This window comes from Phacochoerus africanus, chromosome 10 (assembly GCF_016906955.1).
Source record: "Phacochoerus africanus isolate WHEZ1 chromosome 10, ROS_Pafr_v1, whole genome shotgun sequence".
NCBI classification, from domain to species: domain Eukaryota; kingdom Metazoa; phylum Chordata; class Mammalia; order Artiodactyla; family Suidae; genus Phacochoerus; species Phacochoerus africanus.
Window position 1 is genome coordinate 82903050 of NC_062553.1, and position 25269 is coordinate 82928318.

The 25269-nt window shown below is 43.7% G+C and overlaps 1 protein-coding gene across 6 annotated transcripts in view; it reads right to left on the reverse strand.

Annotated features, from left to right (window-relative positions):
- SMAD1 (SMAD family member 1) overlaps positions 1 to 25269 on the reverse strand; it is an 80536-nt gene that overhangs the window by 30490 nt on the left and 24777 nt on the right. For all 6 annotated transcript variants that reach the window (XM_047798328.1, XM_047798333.1, XM_047798331.1 and 3 more), the window contains exon 2: positions 19031 to 19608. In XM_047798328.1, coding sequence (XP_047654284.1) covers positions 19031 to 19430 — 400 coding nt within the window. In that variant the 5' untranslated portion in view covers positions 19431 to 19608. The remainder of the gene's footprint in view (positions 1 to 19030; positions 19609 to 25269) is intronic.

A 25269-nucleotide genomic window follows, 5' to 3' on the forward strand; every position in this document is an offset into this window, starting at 1 on the left:
GCAAGTCTTGCTCTCAAGTGCTGATGACGTTTAAGACATACGGTGCCTTCTATGGGCTGTTCAAAGTTAATAAGCAGAACTGCAGGTAAAAAATAAACGGATATCCTCTTGGAAGCGGACATTTCTGTCAAATTTACCTAAAGTTCAATTTAAGCCTCTAACAAGGACAGCAACCTGTGCCTCAAACCCTCTCAAATTACCCTCAGAATCTTTCTGAGAGACATTTTCCTGGGATTTCTCAACATTTTCCACCAATGTAAGCATGAGTGACAGAGGCGAGTAAACCTACCTAGGGCCCCAGGGTTTCCAAGGGACATTTTGAGTTATTTTAACCAACTTAAAAACATTTTATGCTCTACTCTTCATTACTTATCAAATATAGAAGCGATATCTTAAATGACTTATAATCAAGTAAAACCGACCCTCCAGGAAGAGGTGGCTGCCATGTTACCTGTGGCTCTGAGTACCTGGCGTGGCACTGCACTGGGCTGGGTGGACGTACCGCAGTTTAAATGTGTGGATTTCCTACTTACTCAGCATCACAAGTCTAGCAAGTTACTGTTCGTAAAATTATAGTAAAAAGTGACTGGTACCAGCAAGGAGGGAGGCAGCTAAGGTAAAAAACTAGACTCTAGAACTAAGAGTACTTATGTAGAAGCAAGGAGATGTTTGCCCAATTGATTTTTAGGTGATCAGCACGCTCTACCGAACACATATTAACACCACAGATATTTACTTGAAGCCTGGAACCATGCTGAGCACATTATCACACTTTGCAAATAAGGCTGCCAGAGGGATAACGTACCTAAGGTCACAGAGAAAGGGTCCAGAGTTGAGATTCAAAACAAAGGCAATGAGCACTCTCAACCACTGAGGTTCTGTCCCGTCTCGATGACTACCTTTCCAAGAATGTTAAATTAGGTCCTGTACAGTTTAAGGGACGGATGAGTAGAATAAATTCCAGAAGTGTTTCTAGGCAGATTAAAGTTAAGGTCACTCAAGTCAAAGGAGAAAACTCCAGGCTAATTGACTAAGTTCAGTTATGAGATGCTTCTAACTCCTTGATGATGCTAATAGGTGAAGGCTGATCCAATCTGACGTGTATAGTTTGAAGAAGTGTCAGTATTCTGGTTTCCCTGGAACAATCCCAATCTTCCTGGAACAGATGGGATTTTTCTTCTTCTTCTTCTTCTTCTTGGCTTTTTAGGGCATAACCCTTGGCATATGGAAGTTCCCAGGTTAAGGGTCGAATCAGAGCTGTAGCTGCCTGCCTACACCACAGCCACAGCAATGCTGGATCTGAGCTACTGAGTGAGGCCAAGGATCCAACCTGTGTCCTCATGGATACCAGTTGGATTCGTTACTGGTGAGCCATGATGGGAATTCCTTGGATGGAATTATTAACAGGTCACCCTGTCACTCTCAAAAGTGTCCTGGTTTGGGCAATAAACTTTATGGTCATCTGAACTATAAATAATAATGAATTAAGTTCAGTAAAGATATGGGTCTGGGGTCTGAAAGTCCTAGAAAGTAGTCACACGGCAGAGGAGAGACATGCGGAAGCAAGTTGGGCAGGTTAGGCCTCCACACCCCGGCTGCCCTAAGACTACAAGGCTCAGGTGCCTCTCTCTGGGCTGTGTGGCATCCCAAAGGACAGGCTCTGCTCTCTGCCACGTCTCCCCACCCCCACCCTAGTCCTGGCTCCTTCTCTTCAGCAATACTTCAATATGAAGATTTCTACTGGGGACAAGGAAAGAATCAATATGCAGAAGGACGATCTTATATTTATTTTTTTGTTTTTTTTTTTGCCATTTTCTTGGGCCGCTCTCGCGGTATATGGAGGTTCCCAGGCTAGGGGTCTAATCGGAGCTGTAGCCACCAGCCTGTGCCAGAGCCACAACAACGCTGGATCCAAGCCGCGTCTGCAACCTACACCACAGCTCACGGCAACGCCGGATCGTTAACCCACTGAGCAAGGGCAGGGATCGAACCTGCAACCTCATGGTTCCTAGTCGGATTCGTTAACCACTGCGCCACGACGGGAACTCCCCGATCTTATATTTAAACAAGCCTATGTGCAATTCTTCCTTCTTGTGTGAGAGGTTGATTATCCAGCTGCAAGAACTAGGATTTGCAAACTGTAGGCCCAACTCAAGTCAGATGTAGGAAGGGGGTGAGGCTGAGGAATGCCTTCCTCTTAATATCTCTTTCCATGTTTCAGTCTATTTCTATCCTAGGGAAACCAGAAACGTGGGAGCACTGACTCTTTTGGGGGCCCTTTTCCTCAGCACGCTGATAAGGTCACTCCTACTTGGCAACTTGAGAGAATGACTAAAGCTGCCCTTTAAGGGCTGCTCCCAACTGGCTGATTTGAATGATAAGAATCTCCTTTGAAAGAGGAGCCCCCTGTTAGAACCCTTCCTACACACACATAAATTGTTGACTGGAATCATTTAAAAATCAGACTTGAGTCAGTCCTATATTCTAAGAGTTCTAACCCTGGTTAAAGAAAACAAACCAACCCTGAGCTCTGCCACATCACCTCTTCATGTGCATCCTGGGGGCGGAGGGACGCAGGGAGGGCTCCGAGGGCATTCACCATACCTCTCTCTACCCACTGAAAAATCACTAATAATTGCTGTGTGTCTTAAAAAGGAGGAAGCTTTCTTCCTGCCTTTTCTTGACCTTTTGGGAGGAAAAAAGTCAGATTTCTGCCTCTTTTTTTGGTGATGTAAAACCTCCGCTTTTCGAGGCATTTATGCATCTCTTTCTTTAAAAAATGTATCACTTTTCTAGTCTACAGAGAAACTAAACTAACAAGTGTTAGAAGGTATCTTTGTTTCAGGAAACATTTGTGATTCTGAGACTGGACTCAGCTTTTCTGGGTTACCGAGGCACAAGGAAAAGGAATGAAAAAGAAACAGCTAAAATGGGAAGGAGGGGCTGAGTTTTGGAAAGCACTCCCGCACACCCTCTAGATCTGAGACTCTGAATACTCTTTGCAATTCTATGACCAAGTCATCAGTATAGTCTAGTGACCAGACTAAGGCTGAAAAGGTTGTGATCTGCCAAATGTTCATGAACAAGGTTTTGTTTTTTTGTTTTTTGTTTTTCTCAAACAAAACAAAACACACAAGAGAGTTCTGATAACAAAGCTACCAGGTCTCTGCCTTTGTTTATCCACAGAGACATAATAGCAAATAAGCCAGCTGTGACACCATGGTACACAAATGCCCTTTAGCTCTGAAGACTGGGAAAACGAATTTAGGTAAGGGTCCAGAGGTCCGAGCTCTAGCTCTGGCTGCAATGATTATTACTTTTGTGACTTTGAGCAAGTCTCTCAGTTTCCTAGCATCTCAAATTCCAAGGGCCTTCCTGCCTGAAGCTGTGCCATCCGCTGACTGCTGCAGCTCCTGCCTTGGGGACATCTGGAGCCTCGGAGTTCAGTGCCAGCCCCCATCTCAGAGGGTTTCAGGTCAGCCAGTGAGGTCACCCATGAGCGGGAAGGTGGCTCAGGGCCAACGCCAACAGGAGGATGGCCTGAGAGCAGGTTCAGCATTTAAAAACAGGTCAGGTGGGGGCAGGAGGAGGGAGAGCAGGCGGCCAGGCTGCCAGAGCAGCTGTGCCCAGGATAGTATCTACCCTAGACAGATGTCCCCAGATACGGTGTGTGTTCAGTGACCTTCTAAACAGAAGCATTTCCAGGAGAGAGTGGAGGAGAGGGTAAGACCACTTAAAAGTTAATAGTATTAAAAAAAAAAAAAAGTTAATAGTATACACATTCATGAAATAAAATGCCTTACCCTCAGAGAAAATACACTGAATGAAGAAAAAAGCGTCTCAGAACCTTCCACGGAGGTTAAATTTCAATGCAAATATAGCCCCAAATCCCTGAGAGGTGGCCCTTTATCTTTCTGCCTGCTTACTGGTGGGGCGGCAGAGGGAAGGTTTGCAGTGATATTAGATAACGTTCCCTGGGTAGCACATACACGCCCATTGAATACTGACCCCGGGCGAGGCTCTGGGTGGGCACGGCAGGCGTAAATGGGCAGCCACGGTCTCTGGGCACGTGGAGCTCACGGCAGATCCCTGAATTCTCTCAGCAGATGAGGAAGCGGGCCCGGCCCAGCTCTGGGACACGTCCAAGGTCACGCAGCTGCTGAGCCGAGGGCCAGAGTTTGGATCAAGGTCTGCTCATAACCACCAGACTATAGCACTCAGTGCCGCAAAACTGAAAAGACAGAGCGGAGGTTGCTTTTAAAATTCTCTTTTCAGTCTTCGGTTGAATTTTTTTGAGGGAACATCTTTTTAAAAGTTACTATGATTTTTGCCTAAAGGTAGCAACTTTGTATTTATTTTTGAGGACTATATCAATTACTCTTGAATAGAAATACATGAATGGAAGACAAATATGTGAAGAAAAAAAATTTTTTTGTCTTTTTTTGTCTTTTCTAGGACCGCACACCCGCAGCATATGGAGGTTCCCAGGCTAGGAGTCTAATCAGAGCTGTAGCCTCTGGCCTACACCACAGCCATAGCAACGCCAGATCTGAGCCAAGTGTGCGACCTACACCACAGCTCACAACACCACCAAATCCTTAACCGACTGAGCAAGGCCAGGGATCGAACCCGCAACCTCACAGTTCCTGGTCGGATTCATTAATCACTAAGCCACGACGGGAACTCCAGCAAAGAAAATTTAAACAGAGAAATGAACTGTATTCAATCAAAGTATCTGCAAAAATGTTCCATTTACCTTAAGAGGGCCTAAATCAACTTCTGAGAACCCAACCTCCTAGATAATCCAGGCCAATGAGTGTCCCTTTTTGTACCACAGACAAGTCCCCTGAAATACATCTTATCTGTGAGATTTATGCCTCCACAGGACATCCGCTAAGACTCCATGTTCCCACCTATCTTTCGGGGTCACTGTCCTTTCACCCTGCTCTTCACCCAGCTACCTCAAGCTTCTAGCAGTTTCCATCTGCTGGGTGCATTCCTCCTGTAACTTTGCTGACATACTTCCAAGTGTCAGTTCCAATGTCATCTTCTCCGTGGGGTTCTTCTTGGTTTTTCTCCCCCCTCCCTCTCCAGTGGAAATGAACTCTTTGTGCCCCATTGCGGCTTAAATCATCGCAGCATCTACAACATTTTGTTGCTAATTTGACTTTACTTCCCCCAGACCATAAGCCCCTTGGGAGCAGAACTGAGTTTTCTTTCTTCTGTATCATCCAGTGCTCGGCATATAATAGGTCCCTAATAAATGTTTTCTCAATCAATGTATATTTGTGAATTGCATGACTCTTCTTGAACTGCTTGTTATAAGCTGATCAATATAGATCAGTCTTCCTCAAAGTACAGCCCTCAGGCTTTTGCATCTGAATTAGCCAGACACTTATTTAAAAGGCAGATTCCTGTACTTCACTCCAGACAAAGCAAATCAGACCTCCAAGTCTGGAATACAGGAATACAGCCTGGGTGGGGAAGATGAGGGGTACTTTATTTGTTGGCAACACAATCCCAGACCTCTTGCCCCGTCTATGTCTCTAACCAGTTGTGGAACTTGAACTTCAATTTTCTCACCTGAAGTCAGATTTCTAGAAATCATCCCTTTTCACCTCTAAAACTCTATACAGTGTCCGTCTCAACTCTCAGGTATTCAGATTAAACTGGAATAATACAGAGGAGGTCCTGTCGTGGCTCAGTGGTAATGAACCTAACTACTATCCATGAGGACTCAGGTTCAATCCCTGGCCTCGCCTGATGGGTTAAGTCTCCAGCATTGCTGTGAGCTGTGCTGTAGGTCGTAGAAGTGGCTCAGGTCCTGTGTTGCTGTGGCTGTGGTATAGGCCAGCAGCTATAGCTTCAATTTGACCCCTAGCCTGGGAATTTCTATGTGTCACAGGTGTGGCCCTTAAAAGCAAAAGGAAGGAAGGAAGGAAGGAAGGGAGGAAGGGAGGAAGGAATTTTTTTTAAAAAAAAGAAAAATATAGAAGAGACCAGCATGGCCTTATACTAATTTGAGAAGAAAATTCACAAAGTGTCCGGGTTTTGTGGTCAGGAGGCATGGTGCTAGGAAAAAGCATTGGCTTTGGACAAGAAGCCCAGAGTCCTTGTTGCATGAATTCAGGCATGAGCCTGTTTCTCGGCAGGGCTATAAGGGACAAGCTCTAGGAGGTGGCATGTGGCCAGCTCTCAAATGCAAGCCCCTCCCTCCTTACCCAAGTTGCTTTCTTTTGCCAAGTCATTTATTTGCTTAACTACCACAGACGGAAGGTGTGATGTTACTAGAGACTACATAGTTTGTTAGAGGTGGAAAAACTTCAGGGTGTCAGCTAAAAATACCAGGAGAGGAAATAGTCCTTCCTAAGGCACACAGGAAGTTTAGCAACAGTTAGAGGTGGGTTTCAGTTGTGGACTTCTGAAGCTGGAGGAAGTCTCGTACAGTCATTTACTAGCCGACTGATGGGGAATTTAGTCTTTATGCCTCACTTCTTACCAGGAAAATGGGAATAGGAGTACTTCTCCCAGCTGTCTTTTTTATTTAATATTTATACTGTGCTTATATGTGCCAAAGGCTGTATCAGGCCATATCAAATGTTAACTCATTTTATCCTCAGAACAACTCTGATCTAGGCACTGCCATGACCTCCACTTTATATGGATGTTAAGTGGATATTACGGCAGAGGGAGATTAAGGAAGCTGCCTGTGAATATACAGCCAGGAACCAGTGGAGGCGGAATTCAAACAAGCAGGCTGGTTCCAGAATCTCAGCTCTTCACCACTGCCTGATGGTGTCTGGCAGGATTGAGCAGGCTAGTTTTAACGAGGTCCTGGGCTATGGTCAGCACTCAGTGAGGAATAGCTACTTCTATACCTAAAGCCATCCACCTAGCCTGCCTAATCATCTACCAGATGCTACTGATATGGAAATGGCCATCCCCAAGTGTCACACCAGGCAGCTTGGCTTCGTGTATAATTGCAGCTGAACGCCAATTAGTTTTCATTCTGCGTTCAAATTTAATTCTGTTAAATATATTCCAGGAAACGGACACTTGCTGTCTAATGACGAAGATGGACCGATGGGACATAAATACAAATAAAACCTCCAGAAACATTTGAAGCACAGGTATGTGGACTCCCAATCTTCTTTTATCAACTCCCAATTCAAGCAGCTGGTGCATGTATGCATTTCGGATCAAATGCTCTACTACAGAAAAATTTGGATACCTCGCCCCATTTGTCAGAGAGAAAACTGATTAAGGGGGAAAAAAGCAGCTTCTTTGGGGAAGCCGTAGTGTGGTGGGTAGCAGCATGGATTTTGCTGTTAGACTGCAGTTTGAACACTGGCTCCCTCCTTGCAAGCCATGGGGCCATTTACCTAAACTGCATCTCAGTGGCCCTGGGGTGGTCTACCTCTAATGGCTGCTGTCAGGATGAAATGAGAATACTTGTGAATCAATAAGCCCAGTGCCTGGCACTTAGAAGCATAAAAAGTAGCTATTTTAACTGTTATTGTTACTATTATTAATATTGTAAATATTGACTCTTGAAGAACTTGGGTTTGAATTGCACAGATCCGTATATATGGATTTTTTTCACTAAACATGTACTGTAGTACTATCAGATCCATGGCTGGTTGAATATGAGGATGCAGAACCACAGACATGGAGGGCTGACTGTAAAATTACATGCAGATTTTCCTTTTCTTTCTTTTTTTTTTTTTTTCTTTTAAGGCCTCACTCACAGCACATGGAAGTTCCCAGGCTGGAGGTCAAATCGGAGCTGCAGCCACTGGCCCATGCCACAGCCGTAGCAATGCAGGATCCAAACCACATCTGTGACCTACACCACAGTTCACCACAACACCAGATCCTTAACCCACTGAGTGAGGCCAGGGATTGAACCCGCATCCTTATGGATACTACTTGGGTTTGTTACCGCTGAGCCACAACGTGAACTCCTACTCGCAGATTTGCCGCTGCACTGAGCTTTGGCACCTACAACCTCCACGTTGTTCAAGGGTCGCACTACAGTCAGCTTTCTGAAGACCTGTTTAGCATAAACTTACTTAACATTACAATTTGTTTTTATTCTAAAGAAGATGTGCACAGAAGTTGTGCTCTTTATTTTACTCTTTCAGCCACATTATGTTTCAAGAATGCATCAAGCCTTTCCATGCACATTCTTTAATGGAATCCCTGCCACAACGCTGGAAAGTAAATATTATCGCTCCCCATTTCACAGGTTAGCAAACACAAGCTCACTGAGGACAGGCAACTGGCCCAAGGTCCAATATACTCAAGGCCAAAATTTCAGTCCAAGCCTTCCGACCCTAGTTTCTGCCATCATATTTTAACCTTATGACTACAGCCGAGTATCTCCTTTGCAGTCCTTATTTGTCCCGAATTTCCTCCAGAACTCCACTCCATGGCTACCAATCAGCCACGCATTCTACTGAAAGCAACAGCCCCTCCCGTCTCCCTAATGTACCATCAGCATGGATTCCTGTTTTCATCCCCTAGTGGCTTATAATTCTTTTCTGCCCTTAATTATGTTGTCTGATTTAGCCAGGGGCAGCCCCTTCAGGATGACCTCTATGTCCTCATGACATGCTCTCATCCGTTTTCTCATTTTAAAAATAACTCATTTTAAAATCAACTATTCTTTTTTCCCATTTAAAATCTGTGTGAGACACGTTTCAAGAGCGTTTACTCACACCTGTTTCCTAACTTGACCACCTGACTTAAGTCCAGTACACCATCACACCTGGATAAGCTTTTCAGCTGCTCAAACAAAGATACTGTCACAGGAAAAAAACAACAACGCTGCTGCTGAATCTCCTAGACAGACGGCTGGATACAATTATTGGGAAATTACAGAAAAACATCCAGGAAAAAAACATATAAGACATTCCACTCTGTGGTCATTAGTTCACAAAAAGCTGCCCAAATATCACTTTAAAAATCATAGGCTTTTTTTTTCTTTTTTTTTTTTTTCGGTCTTGCTGACTGAAGATCTCATAGAGGCAAACTGGCAGGGGTTCAAGTGATATGTGAGTACAGAAACCAGACCCTTACTTCTATTACAACAAAAACCCGGCTCGTTCGTGTGAGAGAGCAGGGAACTAAGAGCAGCAGCTTCTCCGGGAGCTGTCCTGGGACTGACGAGTGATGAACGTGGATCTCATCTTCCACTGTAAGGTCGGCTGACGTGGTTTCCAGGGCATAAAAATGACCGCTTAAAGAACCAGGGGAAACAAAATGCCAAACGGTCCTCTGTGGACCTAAATCTTTTTATTTAAGCCTAGTCTCTGTTTCCAGATGCTAGGTCTTTTCTCAGGGAGGAAAGTTACATAATCCACGTGGCGTGGCCCATAGCAGTTTCATGACGAGCCTACTGGAGGGAGTGTTATGGGCGGGCTTCGGTGCTCAAGGTCACAGGAATGGAGACATCCAGTTGAGGTCGCTGATAATTAGGAAAGGGAAGAGGTTAGGGGCAAGTTCAGTGTTTAGCGCCCCATCTCTCACCCATGGGGAGGCACTGCTGTGACGCAGGGGAAGCCCAGACCAGACTAAACGCAGGGGAACAGCAGTCTGCATCCTTTCAACCTAGTCCTGAGACCAGTATCTGAGAACAACAAATCCCCAGCCAAGCTGGCAAACTAACAAAATTTGGGTTTTTCAGTTCTCCCATTCTCCAGGGCCTCGGAGGGTTTTTCTGCTTTTTGGGTTTTTTGTTTGTTTTTTTTTTTTTGTCTTTTTGCCTTTTCTAGGGCCGCACCCTTGGCATATGGAGGTTCCCATGCTAGGGGTCTAATCAGAGCTGCAGACACCAGCCTACACCACAGCCACAGCAACTCAGGATCCGAGCCGAATCTGCAACCTACAGCACAGCTCATGGCAATGCTGGATCCTTAACCCAGTGAGCAAGGCCAGGGATCGAACCCACAACCTCATGGTTCCTAGTCAGATTCGTTAACCACTGAGCCATGACGGAAACTCCCCTCAGAGATTTTTAACAGTGCTCAGGGGGCCCTCCAGCTGCCCAAAGTCTCTCAGTTCTGCTCTTTCAAATACCCACTCTTTGCTGCCCCATCTCCTCCCCGTACAAATCTCATTGCTCCAATTATCAGGGCAGAGGTCTGATGATGTAGCTAATTCATGATATTAGGTCTATCAAGAGAATATCTGCGTTTCAACGTGGAAAAAGACAAGGGGCTGCGACATAGATTTTGAGGAAAGAAATCAAGTCTTTGCTTTGAATCTTTGAACATCTATCTAGTACCAAGGAGGCTGTAGGTAAAATTGAGAAAATCAGCCTGAGATCACCGCAAAAGCCCAACAACCTTCCCTTCCATTTCTCTCCCTGTTCAGTGTCCATCAAGAGCCTAGGCAGTACCAAAACGGGGCATATTACGTGTGACTCTCCTGCCACAACCACGCAAAACATTCCCAAACCAACAAGAAATCACTCTTTGAGGATGAGCCACACATGGGGATAAAAAGCCAAAAAGCACAGCTCACAGGTCTCAACAGTATTTCACCCAAAGCTAAGTCTTGGAAGCTATTAGCCAGGCTTTCCCTTTTCATTTAAAACATTATTTCCACACAGTTGCAATCAGGGAGCTACTTTATTACAACAAATGTTTCTCTGTGGTTTCCAAAATTGCTTTTTCATCAGTCATGGCCTTCTGCGTGTGTGCTTTGTTTTTAACAGCTGCTAGCTGGCTAGTGTTCCTTCAGCTCTATAAACCAGCCGAGGTAGATGGAAAAGCTGGATAAGTGCTGAACTTTAAATGAATCAGAAAGGTCTGAAAATATCTTCTCTTGCCCACCTAATGTTACAGAGATAGAAAAGGAAGGAAGTGGAGGATAATGGTCAGCAAAGCGAAAGTATGAGAAAGATACTCTGTATATCTGCGGAGTAAAGTCTTAAAATTTCAAATTGGAGTAGATCTGCAATAATTTTTACTCCACCCAGAAACAAATCACATAATAGCTGTCTAGCTGTCTCCTTCAATTCACGTTATTTATGTGCTTTTACCACTTTTGTAAAGGTAACATAAAGTAACTGCTAAAACTTACCACATGTTCATCAATTAATAAATAAACCAATGCCCTAATGAGTGCACTAGGAGCAGTTGCTCAAGCAAAAAAAAAAAAAAAAAAAAGATCAGAATAATAAACTTTACATTTTGCCTTGGATTTAAGAAAATGGAATCTACTAAGAGATCTGGATATAAAATCCTTCACATGATTACACTCCTTCAACTGTTTCTATTAACACTGTAGATGACAGCGACGAAATGATCAAACACGAGCCAAATGCCAATGACAATATTTGGGGGAAAAAGGTGACCGTCTAAACTCTACTTCCATTTGGCTGCGTCTTGAACTAGGACAGAAACAGAAGTGGTAACCAAGGGCTTTTTCAAAACAAAACTTCCATGTGGATGGGAGAGTGGAGCCCTGAGTGGACTGCGGAACAGCAGCTGCAAAGTCTGGGAACACTGTCCTTGCCCCAAGGATCCCTGCCTGCAGGAGGCCTCTGCGCACTGCCCACCACCCAGCCCACCACCCAGCCCCAGGCCCCAAGGCTCTGAACAACCTCTTCCAACTCTGAAAGCGTTCTTCCTCCATCTCAGTGTCATATACATGTCTCTCCCACACCTACAGCACGCGAGAACCCTCCAGAAGAGGGCTGCAAGCACAGAGCAACTACGCACAGTAGTACATCTGTGTCCCAGTGACTCTGAGGAACATATATGTGCTCACGTTCCTCTTAGTCTTGACCTGCCCTTGGAAATTTGCTTTCCCTGGTCTACTTTATCAGCAATGCTTTCTGCTTCACTGTAAGTCTTCTTATAAACCGATTTCAATCCTTTGCACAATGAAATATACATATGTATCTGATCCAGCACACAAGCTGGAACACAACATTCAGATGTGTTAGGGTCTTTCAGAGTCCAGTGAGCTTTTTTGCAGCCACTCTCGGGCTTGGAGGAGTTGGCTGCGGCCCGGGCCACACTTCTATTATTACACTGCCCTGTAATCACATGCCCTGCTCTCTTGGGCAGACCCAGTTCCTGGGGCATCACATGTGCCGCGGATGTTTGAGTAAAGAGAAATGAAGATGGAGATGATAAAGAGAGTGTGATGGTAAATTGTATGCATCAACTTGATTGGGCTAAGGGATGCTCTGAGAGCTGCTAAAACTACATTCCTATGTCTTCGAGGGTGTCTCTAGAGATAAGCATTTATACACGGTGAGCAAAGAGGATCACCGCACTCAGGTGAGTCAACACCATCCAATTGCTGAGTGCCTGAACAGAACCAAAAGGCTGGCACAACTCTCTTCTCCTGCCCCTGGGTACCGGTGGTCCTGGTCCCCAGGCCTTTGGACTAAGACGGGGGGCTTACATTACAGCCTTCCTGGTTCTCTCACGAGTACAGTGCAGATCTTGGGACTTCTCAGCCTCCATACTCATGAGTGCCAGTTCCTATAATAAATCTATCTACTTATCTACTATAGATTCTATTGGTTCTCTTTCTCTGGAGAACCCTGAGTACAAGACACAGGTCATAATGCTTTTTTTTTTTTAATTTTATAGTTGATATTGTTGCTAATTAACCCTAAATCTTCAAAACACCTGTAGCTTGATATGTGGCTTACAGCTTCAGTTATCAGACTCCTAGATCTTTATCATCACTCAGATAAACTTAAGGGAAAAGCCAATACTTACTTCTCCACACCCAATTCTTATCCTCCCAATACATATACTAACTTGAGTTAACAAGACTAAAAAAAAAAAAAAAGAACAAAAACAAAACAAAGCAAAAAACCCCAACCCTTTAATTAGAAGTTTTTGTCATCACTGGCTCAAGTCTTCACAACCTGAAGACACACATTATTTTTTAAAAACCATCAAGGAATTGCCACTGTGACTCAGCGAGTCACAAACCCAACTAATATCCATGAGGATGCGGGTTTGATCCCTGGCCTCGCTCAGTGGGTTAAGGATGCAGCATTGCCGTGATCTGTGGTGTGGGTTGAAGATGCAGCTCAGGTCTGGCGTTGCTGTGGTTGTGGCGTAGGTCGGCAGCTACAACTCCGATTGGACCCCTAGCCCGGGAATTTCCATGTGCTGCAGGTGTGGCCCTAAAAAAAGACAAAACAGAAAAATAGAAAAATAAAAAATTTTAAATAAAAACTTAGTTATAATAAATCTCGATCCTTGAGTATATGTCTTTGTAACATTCTGTGTGACAAAATAAAAGTTCCCACAGAGCACCTCTGCTGCCAAAACACAAAGGTCACCTCGAGGAAAAGCACTCTTGTCACTGAGTGGCAAGCTGTACTAACTGCTTTTCAGGGATCACCATTTTTTAGAATCAGATCATGGCAGATCCAAACACAGATGTAAGAAATAGCAGAGAAATCCCGCCTACCCTCTCTCCAATTTCCGCCAACGGTAACACCCTGCAAAACTACAAAAACATCACCACAATCAGGATGCTGACATTGACAGTCACGAAAGAGAACATTTCCATCAACCCAAGGTCCCTTCCCAACCTGCTCTTTTATAGCCACACCCACACCCCTCCTGTCCCCATGCGTCCTCAGCCCCTGGCAACCACCAATTCCTTCTCCATTTCTATGATTTTAAGGCTTTCTTTTTTAAGGTAAAATTTACCAAGCCATGCATTCCATGGTGACTGAGGCAGCCAAAGGGTCAAAACTTGCATTCAGTCAACAGGCAAAGAGGATTTCAGGTATATTTTATTTATTTTTTTCTTTGTCTTTTGTCTTTTGAGGGCCACTCCCTCGGCATATGGAGGTTCCCAGGCTAGGGGTCCAATCGGAGCTGTAGCCGCCAACCTGAGCCACAGCCACAGCAACACCAGATCCAAGCCGCATCTTCGACCTACACCACAGCTCACGGCAACGCCGGAACCTTAACCCACTGAGCAAGGGCAGGGATCGAACCCGCCACCTCATGGTTCCTAGTCGGATTTGTCAACCACTGCGCCACGACGGGAACTCCGCAGGTGTATTTTAAACAGCCGGGAGCCATAACGCTGAAAATGGAAGCACTGGGACGTAAACCCAGAGTGTGACTTTCAAGATCAAAACTGAAATCTCAGCATTTCAAGCCCAGGTTCAAGAGGGTCTCTCAAGTGGATGAAGTTTAGAGTACAGAAGATGACTTTCAAGAGCCAAGTGGAAAAGATTTAAAAAAAGAAAAAGAAAGAAAGAAAAAGGCCAAATGACAGGACGTTGCCGTGAAGGCACTTTAATGGCGGCAGAGCAACTGCAGGGTCTTTTCGTACCACAGCTCGATGACCGACTTCACCGCTGTCAGCGTTTACTTTGGTAAAGGAAAAGAAAACCAACATTTAACCCAACCACTAATAAGCAGCCTGGACTCTAAAGGCTACTGAAAGTCCAAGTAAACAGTCACCTGTTACATCATCCGCGGGGTCATAGTCTTCAGAAGCTGCACGAACCTCCCCTTTTCTATAAACTATCCAGGCCTTCACAGAAAAGGAAATTCTTACCAGGTTCTACCTTCCCAAAGACGCATTTTCAGCAACGGCCAAAGCACTTACTACCTCTCCCCAGAAGAAGGTTTTTCCTTCTCACACTCTTTTGCATTGTTAACTATAACGAGTACAAGTTGCTGTCAAGTGTTTCTGTAACTTTCGGTTTTTTTCCCAAAAGTTTTTAGACTTTCATTTATAACAAAACCAATGGCCTAGATTAAAGAAAAATTACCATTACTGAAATCCATAAAATTATTTTTGGTCAAAGAAACAGAGATAGTAAACAATACCCCAAAAAGAACAATCATAAAACTCACACTGAGCCAAATAACAAAGCATTCCTTTCTTTCCCCGACTCTTCCACCTCCCCCCTAAAAACATCTTACCACATTGTATCAGAATACTAATATTGATGAATATCAGCAGCAAGGGAAATTCTGGAAAAAGTAGGTCAATTATATACCCCTACCAACATGCAAAATTCAAAATGATGAAGGATTTCAAACTCTAACTTGTTAGCATCCCTTTTCAATAACTGAAAACTGGACTTGATGACTGCCTGGATACCTTAAACCAGTGGTTCTCACACTTTAGCCTGGATCAGGGTCACCTGGGGAGCTTGTCAAAACACAGATTGCTGGCTCCATCCCCAGAGTTTGATTCAGTAGGTCTGCGGAAGGATCTAAAAATATGCATTTCTACCAAGCTCTCAGGTGATGTGTGGCTAGTCTGGGGACCACACACTTTGAAAACCACTGCTCTAAACCTTCTAGAGACTCCCAAGTTCTGTTGGTTTTTTTCCTCTGGGTATCCACAGAGGCCTCAGCAGAAAATACCAAGTTTGGGAGACCTGACTGTCTTATGCTTACAGTGCTAAACTGCTCTTTGAAATACTTTATCTGAGGTCAAACAGTGACAGAGTGCAAAGTATTTCAGTGCTGAGCTGTGTACCTGGGGCTTAGAATTCCAGACCTCTTTCTTCCTATTTCACGGAGACAATAACCAGGTGAGTTTCATGCCACATTACAGAGGGGAAATGCCTATTTAACTCTGAGGGGCTGAGACCCCCCAACCCTGCACTTTGATTTAGAGGGGATTCTCCCACAGGGTGCTGGGGGCTGCTTCGTGGAGGTCCCTGGAAAAAGCCATTTGTTCTTATTCCCACATTAGCTACTTCACAATATGAAAAATAGAAGGTTCCACTTCTCCAGATCTTGGCGTTAAAGTTTTCAAGAACTGGTCTACATATGTATGGCTCGCCAGATCCCCAGCCAGAAGGTAGAATGAAATGATACTCACGTTGTCTCAAAAATGCCTTATCTTAGCTGGTTTTCCACCTCCTCCCTAAGCAAACCATTTATATATGTAAATTACTAGGAGTAACAAAAGCATCTCAGTAGTAACTTAAAACCTTTCCATCTCATGTCAGATAGCAACAGAAATGAAATGAACACAAAAGAGGAGATGATGATTAGAGGGTATAGATAAACTGAAAACTCATCTCTAAAAGAACAACCGCACAGAGAAGTTACAACCACTATTTTCAGATAATAGTAAAAATGTATTGAATTCTGCTGGCTACTAAATGTAGAGATGCTAATAACACAACATGGTCCCTGCCCTCAGGGAGCTCCTATTTACTATCCTGCAAGGAAGACTCCTGGAATGATAAACAGAAGAATATCATGGAGTTCCCGTCGTGGCTCAGTGGTAACGAACCCAACTAGGATCCATGAGGACGCAGGTTCGATCCCTGGCCTCGCTCAGTGGGTTAAGATCCAGTGTCGCCGTAAGCTATGGTGTAGGTCGCAGACGTGGCTCACGTCTGGCCGTTAGTTGCTGTGTCTGGGGTGTAGGCCAGTGGCAATAGCTCCGATTCAACCCCAGCCCAGGAATTTCTACGTGCCGAATGTGCAGCCCTAAAAACCAAACAAACCAAAAAAGAAAAACAAAACAAAACAAAAAACCCAACAAAAACAACAACAACAACAAGAAAAGCGTGAAGAACATCAGAAAGAAAATCAGGTTGGTATGGAAAACAGAGCCCAGTCTACCTGGGGGTGGAAAAGGAGGTCTCAAGAAAGGCTTCTCTGCAAAGCTGGTCTGCATTAAGCTTAGGCCTGAGGCTAAACGAGAGTGAAGGAGGCAGAGCGAGAGGAGAAACGAGGTGGAGAGGACAACGGCTCCGAGGGTTTCCACATGACTCAAGCACAAGAATCGTGGAAGGTGAGAAAAGAAGCTAGAAAAGCAGGCGAGGACCAGAATGTGCGGAGCTGTGTGTAAGGGCCGTGGGAAGCAGGGAGATGCCATGACCATCGTGTGTAACGCCCCCTGTGGGGCAGGGGCCACCCTGCAGGGGGACCAGTCAGGTGGCAGCACAAGATGAAAGGGTGGAGTCGAGTGGAGGAAGGGCAGCCGGAGGAAACACATCCACAGTGTTTTCTCAATACTGAATCTCAGCTGTCTGTCACACAGGTCACTCCATGTGTAGGGACCTCAGTTTCACCATTTGTCAAGTGGGAGTAGAATCTTCCCGTGTCCCCTTCACAGTTACTATAGGGATCACAAAATAGGGATGTACCCAAACAATCTTGTTTGTATGTATTACACACTAAAATGTACATCACAATTGATATACTAAGCAGTAAAGAACGTCTATATTAGAACAAGGAGAATTGAGCAAAATTGTTGGAAAAAAGCAAGTATAGCCCTGGCCATGAACAACTGTAACAAGATGTAACTTTTTTTTTTTTGTCTTTTTGCCTTTTCTAGGGCCGCTCCCGTGGTATATGGAGGTTCCCAGGCTAGCGGTCCAATCGGAGCTGTAGCCACCGGCCTACACCAGAGCCACAGCAACGCGGGATCTGAGCCGCGTCTGCGACCTACAGCACAGCTCATGGCAACGCCGGATCCTGAACCCACTGAGCAAGGCCCGAGATCGAACCCGCAACCTCATGGTTCCTGGTAGGATTCGTTAACCACTGAGCCACCACGGGAACTCCCAAGATGTAACTTTTAAAAGGAGACAATAAAACCCAGTTATCTAGAAATAAATCTAAGAAAAAATGTGCAAGAATTTTACAGAAGACACTTAAAGACCTAAGTAAATTTAGAAAACCACTGTGCTCAAAAGCAAGACTATGTCAATTCTTCCCCAAATGACATCAATGAAATTCCAACAGACTCTTCAGAGGATTTCTCACAGGACTGGACGAGGTGAGCCTAAAGTGTGTCATACAGAAGCCACAAAGCCATGATGTTGAATGAATACAGAAAGTTGTAGGATAGTCCAATATCATTATACAATACCTTTAAATACACAAAATAATAGCACATGCTGGCAAGGATTCATACACACGGAATAACGGTATAGAGGCATGCGTGGGAATGATTAACATCGTATCTAACCATCGAATTCAGAACAGCAGTTACAGAAGGCAAAATGGAGTGGTGGATACAAAGATGTTTATTATTCCCTAGTCTTTAAACTCTTTTCGGATGTTGTAAACATTCCCTAAAAAAAAAAACCAGAATGCCTTTTATTTGAGAGCCATGTTATTACAGAATCTAGATGAGTAGCTCCCAAATTACCAATCCAATAGATCCCATCAGCACCACCTGCAGTACTTAAAAAAAACAAAAAAAAAAACACAGATTACCAGGCTATGCCAGAATCAGAATTTCCTGGAAGGAGTCCTGTGAATTTAATGCACAGACCCGTTTAGGAATCCTTGGTAACGACCAGCTGTTAATAACTAACCCACCAACAAAATTGGTTCCAGTCTGACAATGAGATATTTAAGTGCTTGAGAATGCCTAATCACTTGCCGATTGATGCAGCTGTCTAGAATGTGGACTCGAATTTGAGGGCAAAACCATGTACATTTTAAAGTATATTCTTTATTACGCTTCCCGGCCCCGCCAAAGGCTCTACATGTAAAACTAGGACTATCTTCTAAAGTAGGAGAATCAAGTGATTCTACAGGAGAACATAATTCCTTCATATCCTCCCCAGACACCGGGCCATAGTGAGATTCCACTGGAAATGATAAAAGCTGCTGATCTTAAGGAAAAAGTCACATGTTATTGGCAACCACCCTCCGGCATGCAGAGGGCAACGCCATGCTTCTTTCCCTTCCTGATTCTCTTCCCTTGCAATAAACCTGTAGCTACATTTGTGTACAGAAATGCACAGAACCAAAGGGAAGCATAAAGAATCAATTGAGAAAGAAAACACTTGAACTTGCAGCTTTATTACAACCCGAGGTCTTCCTCACATGATGACCGGCTTCATAGTCCTGCTCCCAAGAAACCAGATCAACTAGAGAGGACGACCTCGTTAGAACGGACGAAACGTTCAAGGGCTGGCAAAACATACCCTTTCTCCTAACACGGAAAAATGACAGCTGAAAAGCATGGAGACGAGGATGCTGAGAAACCACAAGAAGCTGCTAAAGGCATCTGCACACAAGGACCCACTTACCGGGACTCTCCACTCGCTTGTAGTGGTAGGGGTTGATGCACACCTCTTTCTGCTTGGAACCAAAAGGAAACTCGCAGCACTCCAGGGGTTTCAGTTCGTGGTGGCTCTGGAGGTCCGGCCAGCGCCACACGCGGCAGTAGATGACGTGAGGCAGCCCCTTCCGGTGGGAGACCTGCAGCCTGCCGTCCAGGGAGCGGGGAATGGTGACGCAGTTACTGGGCTGCCCCGGGCAGCTCAAGGCCTTTTCCAGCTCCTCCATGGCACCTTTCTTTTTCTTCAGTTTTTTCACCAGAGCGTCAACAGCCTTCTCTGCCCATTTTTCTTCTTCATCGCCCTGTTTCCACCCCAGAAGTCTCTTGACAGCTGGACTCGTGAAGGAAAACAAACTTGTCACATTCATGACGGCACCGGGTACACCCCTCGTGGACGGAGAAACAAAGGTGTCCACACGTGCGAGAAGGCAGCCGAGGAGGTTTCACTTTATTTACATAGGAGTCGCCTCAGCTTCTTTGCGGTGAGGGTCTGAAGAGTGGTAATGACCATTCCTAGGGTTTCCAAAAGTGACAGGGCGTCAGCACCTGCAAAAGAAAAAAAGCGAGAAAGCTGTTCCAAATCAACTCTTACCGTGAAACCCACAACTGGTTAAACGATTACTATGGGCCAGGTGCTAAGGGAAGGGCGCTTATGAATTACAGTATGCTACCAACTGAATTCTGCCCCACCTAACACTCATGTTGCAGGCCTCACCCCCAGCATGCCTGCAGATGGAGATGGCCCTCGCAGGAAGTAATTAAGGTTAAGTGAGGTCATGACGCTGGGGCCCTGATCTGATTATATTGGTGGCTGTGTAAGAAGAGGGAGAGGAGTTCCCGTCATGGCTCGTGGCACAGCGGAAATGAATCTGTCTAGGAAGCATGAGGTTTCGGGTTTGATCCCTGGCCTTGCTCAGTGGGTTAAGGATCTGGCGTTGCTGTGAGCTGTGGTGTAGGTCTCAGACGAGGCTCGGATCTGGCGTGGCTGAGGTGTAGGCTGATGGCTACAGCTCTGATTAGACCCCTAGCCTGGGAACCTCCATGTGCTGCAAGTGCAGCCCTAAAATGACGGAGAAAAAAAAAAAAAGAAGAAGAAGAAGAAGAGGGAGAGAGTTCCCTCTCTGCCCTCATGTGCACTGCCATGAGGACACGGAGGAAGGTGGCACTCTGCAAGCCTGGAAGAGGGCCCTCAGCCGAACCAAACTGGCTGGTGCCTTCATCTTGGACTTCCCCAGCCTCCAGAACTGTGAGGAAGAAATTTCCATTGTTTAAGCTGCTCAGTCAGTGGTATTTTGTTATAGCAGCCCATGCAGACTGACACAGTATCTAACCCTTTAAATAATTCCTCCAGCTAGGTAACACAATCATTGCCATTTTACAAATAAATAAGGTGAGAAGCAGTTTAAAAAGTAGATTTTACTGTTCATATTGAGTTCTAAGACAGCAACGACGGATGTGTTAGTGCAAAAAAAGCTCAAGTTCTTGACAAGTTATTGTGATGTTTTATATTTAAATTCATTTATAGGCTCTACAATATATATTTCAGAACACACCTCAATCAACAAAACCTGAAACCAATAGGGAAAAAAAATACAAGAGTCTTAACATCTGTTTTTGGTTTGTTACTCAAGTATCTTTTATGCTAAAAGAAAAGGGAGTTATCTTTATACTATATAAATACTATATAAATATTTACTCAGTAAGCAAGCCTATGCCTATGGGCTATTGGTCAAGTAAGGTTGGAATTTTATCCTCTGCTTTTTCAAACTTGATTTTTATTGACATGAAAGGAATGAAGCACATACAGACTGTACAAGATACTCTATGCTGATTGTCTCATTTAAACCTTCTAGTTATTCTTTACCAGATGAAAAAAAAAAGTGAAAAAGATTAAAAAAGATACTTTACACAGCTAAGATGCAGGAGGAGGTATCAAACCAACCTTCTCCCCAAAATAACTATAAAAACTGAATAAAATACAAACCAACGGGGGGGGGGGGGGGGGGGGGGGAACCAAGCTTTTTAAAGGCAAAAAGAGCAACCAAAGTACTTAGGACAGGAGAGGCCAAGCTGCTGGAGAGATGTGAAAAGCAACGAAATAACAAGCTGAACATTCTTCACTGCTGTTCTTCTCTAGGCATTTGCCAGTGCCTATGCTGTAAGCAGCCAAGCAGAAAGAGGCTAAAGAACCAAGCAGAGATTTCAGTAATTTCTAAGCATTAAGGAGACCAAAAAAACTGGAGTTGAGGGCCTGCGAGAAAGAGAAACTCTGGCAAACATACCATGCTCAGTTGAGACCCCAGAAGAGGTATGCCCTAGTGCAAGGGCAAAACTGAAATGGACTGGTGTTTACAAACACTGAAACACAGCCTAGAATTATCTTAAATACTCAACTGGATCAAGACAGAAAAACCATGACAGAGAAAGTATTTGTCAATACTGGCCAAGAATTTTCCAAAACTGACAACAGACATCTAGCCACAGACTCATGAAATCCTACAAAACCAAAGGAGAAGTACAAAGAAATCCACAAGTTTTAATGTCATATCACAGTATAACTGCTGAAAACCTGTAACAAAAATCTTTGACACAATACAATAGGGCTGACATCTGACATTTCCACAGAAACAATGAAAGTAAGATGAGAGTGAACTAAAATATTTAGCATGCCAAACACAAATAAGTAGCTGGTAACTCAGGATTCTACACTCAGTGGGGAAAAAAAAAAATCATCCAAAAGTGACTGTGAAATAAAAGTCCTTTCTAACAAACAAAATCTGAGCAAACTGGCATCCCGCAGAAATTTTCAGGCACAAGGAGAAAGCAAGAATCAGCCAGAAAGAATGAAGAACTCTGGAAGAGTAGTGACTTTCCAAAACAATTACAGGAATGTCTTATAGTGTTTAAAATACAGAACTAAAATACGTAACAAAAAAAGCAAAAGGGATAAATGCAGTCATCCTTGGCTAAGGCCCTTGTATTATCCAAACCATGTTAAAGCGTTAAGTTATTACTGATATAAGTTATGAATTCACGTCATACAAAAGCAACTACTGAAAGAAAAATTTAAAAACCCTAAAAAGGTGATAGAGAAGTTTAAAATATGGAATTATTTTTAAAAATATGACTAATCCAAAGAATTTAAGAAAAAGAAGATTCAGATCTAATCCTCAAAGTCTCAAGAAATACTTAAATACCAAGAGACTAGGTATGCCAAGTAAAATACAGGGTATGGTTGGCAATATCACTTAACTATACTGTACTTACAAGAGACACACATCTAATAGAAGGACAGAGAAAGGCTGAAAGAAAAAGAATGGAAAGAGGTGTAGTATTCAAAGTCTAAGCAAAAAAGCTCACCTAGCTATCAAATCAGATAAAAGAGACTCTAAAGTAAGAGGCATCAGCGTTCCCTCTGTGATACAATGGGATCAGTAGTATCTCTGAAGCGCTGGGATGCAGGTTCAATCTCAAACCCAGCATAGTGGGTTAAGGATCCAGTATAGGTCACAGTTGTGGTGGTTGCAACTGCAGCTGGGATCTGATCCCTGGCCTGGGAACTCCATATGCCACGGGACGACCAAAAAAGAAAAAAAAGAGAAGAAAGTCAGAAAAGTGTCACCAGGGATAAAAGAAGGACATTTCAGGTTAAAGGAGCTCATCTACCATGTATATATCACAATCCTAATTTTTATCCAAGTAATAACAATTTCGAAATATATGAAGCAGAAACTTGACAATTAAAATGACAAACTAACAATCTTATTGGGAGATTAACACAGTAAATGACCCAAAAAAGCGACAGACATAGAAGATTAACATCTTTAAAAACTTGACTCAATTCATGCCTGTAGATCACTGCTCCCAACAACTAGAGCATACATACTTTCAAAAATACATGGAGGAGTTCCCGTCGTGGCTCAGTGGTTAACGAATCCGACTAGGAACTATGAGGTTGTGGGTTCGATCCCTGGCCTCGCTCAGTGGGTTAAGGATCCAGCGTTGCCATGAGCTATGGTGTAGGCCGGTGGCTACAGCTCCGATTGGACCCCTCGCCTGGGAACCTCCATATGCCACGGGAATGGCCCAAGAAATGGCAAAAAGAAAAAAAAAACACAAAAAACCATGGAATACTTACCCAAATTGTCCACAAAATGAGCCATTAAGCAAATCTCAACATGTATCAAAGGAATAAACCTTACAGAATATGTTCTTTGATCACAGTATAACTAAAAATAAATGCCAAAAATACTGTTATTAAAAATAACTACACTTTTAAATAAGCCATGGGTCAAAGAAGAAAATATAATGGAAAAATATCTTTTCCATTATAGTTGGTTTACAGTTTTCTGTCATTTTTTTTTCTACTATAGAGCAAAGTGACCCAGTCACACATACAAATACATATTCTTTTTCTCACATTATCCTCCATCATGCTCCATCACAAGTGACTAGATATAATTCCCAGTGGGAAATTTATGGTCTTAAATGTATATATTAGCAATGAGAAAAAAAAAAGCTGGAGACTAATTTTCTAGGTATCTACCCCAAGGGGGGAGACAACAAATTAAACCCAAAGTAGAAAGAAATGGGAGCAAAAAGTAAAAAATATATACAATATTTATATTATATATACATATATATAATAGAGAAAATCTATAAAATAAAAGTTGTTCCTTGAAAATACCAATAAATTCAGATATTCCCCTAGCAAAACAAATCAATAAAAAAGAAGGCACAAATTACCAATAAGAGGAATAAAAGGGGGAACTCATTACTGGAGCCTAGCACTGTCCCTGACACATATTAGAGTCTCAATAAATGCTTGATGAATGAATGATCTAGCTCCCTGAAGGAATTAGAAGGCAAGAGTGGAACTTCAACTGTTCAATAGGCTGTAGGAGGAATCAGTTGTTTCCCTTTGTAAAGTAGTTTTACCTAGATTTACCAGTTCTTTGAGGCTGCTATGGTTTTCATTTAACAGAAAAAGAGAAAACAATACTATTATCAAAAGCCACACTTGGTCAGGGTGAACCTCCTAAAATGATCATTTACTTTTACTAAAGGTTAATTTTGCAAAAGAACAAGAAAAACAGCTTCTTCTTTTTTTTTTTTTTGTCTTTTTGCTATTTCTTTGGGCCGCTCCCGAGGCACATGGAGGTTCCCAGGCTAGGGGTCGAATCGGAGCTGTAGCCACTGGCCTATGCCAGAGCCACAGCAACGTGGGATCCGAGCCGTGTCTGCAACCTACACCACAGCTCAACCGGATCGTTAACCCACTGAGCAAGGCCAGGGATCGAACCCGCAACCTCATGGTGCCTAGTCAGATTCGTTAACCACTAAGCCATGACGGGAACTCCAAAAAACAGCTTCTTTTTGTTGTCCTCTAGGAAGAAGGAGTTCCCGTTGTGGCTCGGCAGGTTAAGAACCCGACATAGTCTCCATGAGGATGGAGGTTCACTCCTTGGCCCTGCTCCATGGGTTAAGGCTCCGGCATTGCCACAAGCTGCAACATAAGTTCTGGCGTTGCTGTGGCTGTGACATAGGCTGGTAGCTGCAGCTCCAATTCATCCCCTAGCTTGGAAACTTCCATGTGCCACAGGTACAGCCCTAAAAAGAAACAAAGAAAGCTGTACTGAGTGCCTGCGCTATCCACAGAGGATGGAGGCAGAGACCCCATCCTGAAGGGGCTTGCAATTTAACGGAAGAGCCAGTGTGTAAACAATGAGCTCTCATGAAAACTGGGTCCCCCATGTGCCAAGGCTAAAGGACTGTGCTGCAGAGTCCTGGGCTTTGTGTAGGCCACAGTGGGAAGCCAAAGTGACTGCAGCAAGGTCATCAGGTATAGCCGATAATATATAAAAGCAGAAAAGGGGGGAACGATTAACTCTAGGGATTTCAGGAAGTTTTCCCAAAGAGGAAATATCAGACAGGCAATTAAGGATGAGTAGAATTTTGTAAAACAATAAAGATAATACTCTGGGTGATCATTACATGAAAGACACTGTTCCAAGCACTTTATATCAATTAACAGACCCTCTTTAGTGAACACTATCATTTTCCTCATTTTACAGGTAAGGAAAGTGAAACATGGAAAAGCTAAATAACTTGTTCAAGTGCACAGTTCTAAGTGGCAGGGCCAGAGTTTGAACCCATGTGGTCTGGCTCTACAGCCTCAATTTTTAAACCACTTTTCTAAATTGCTAG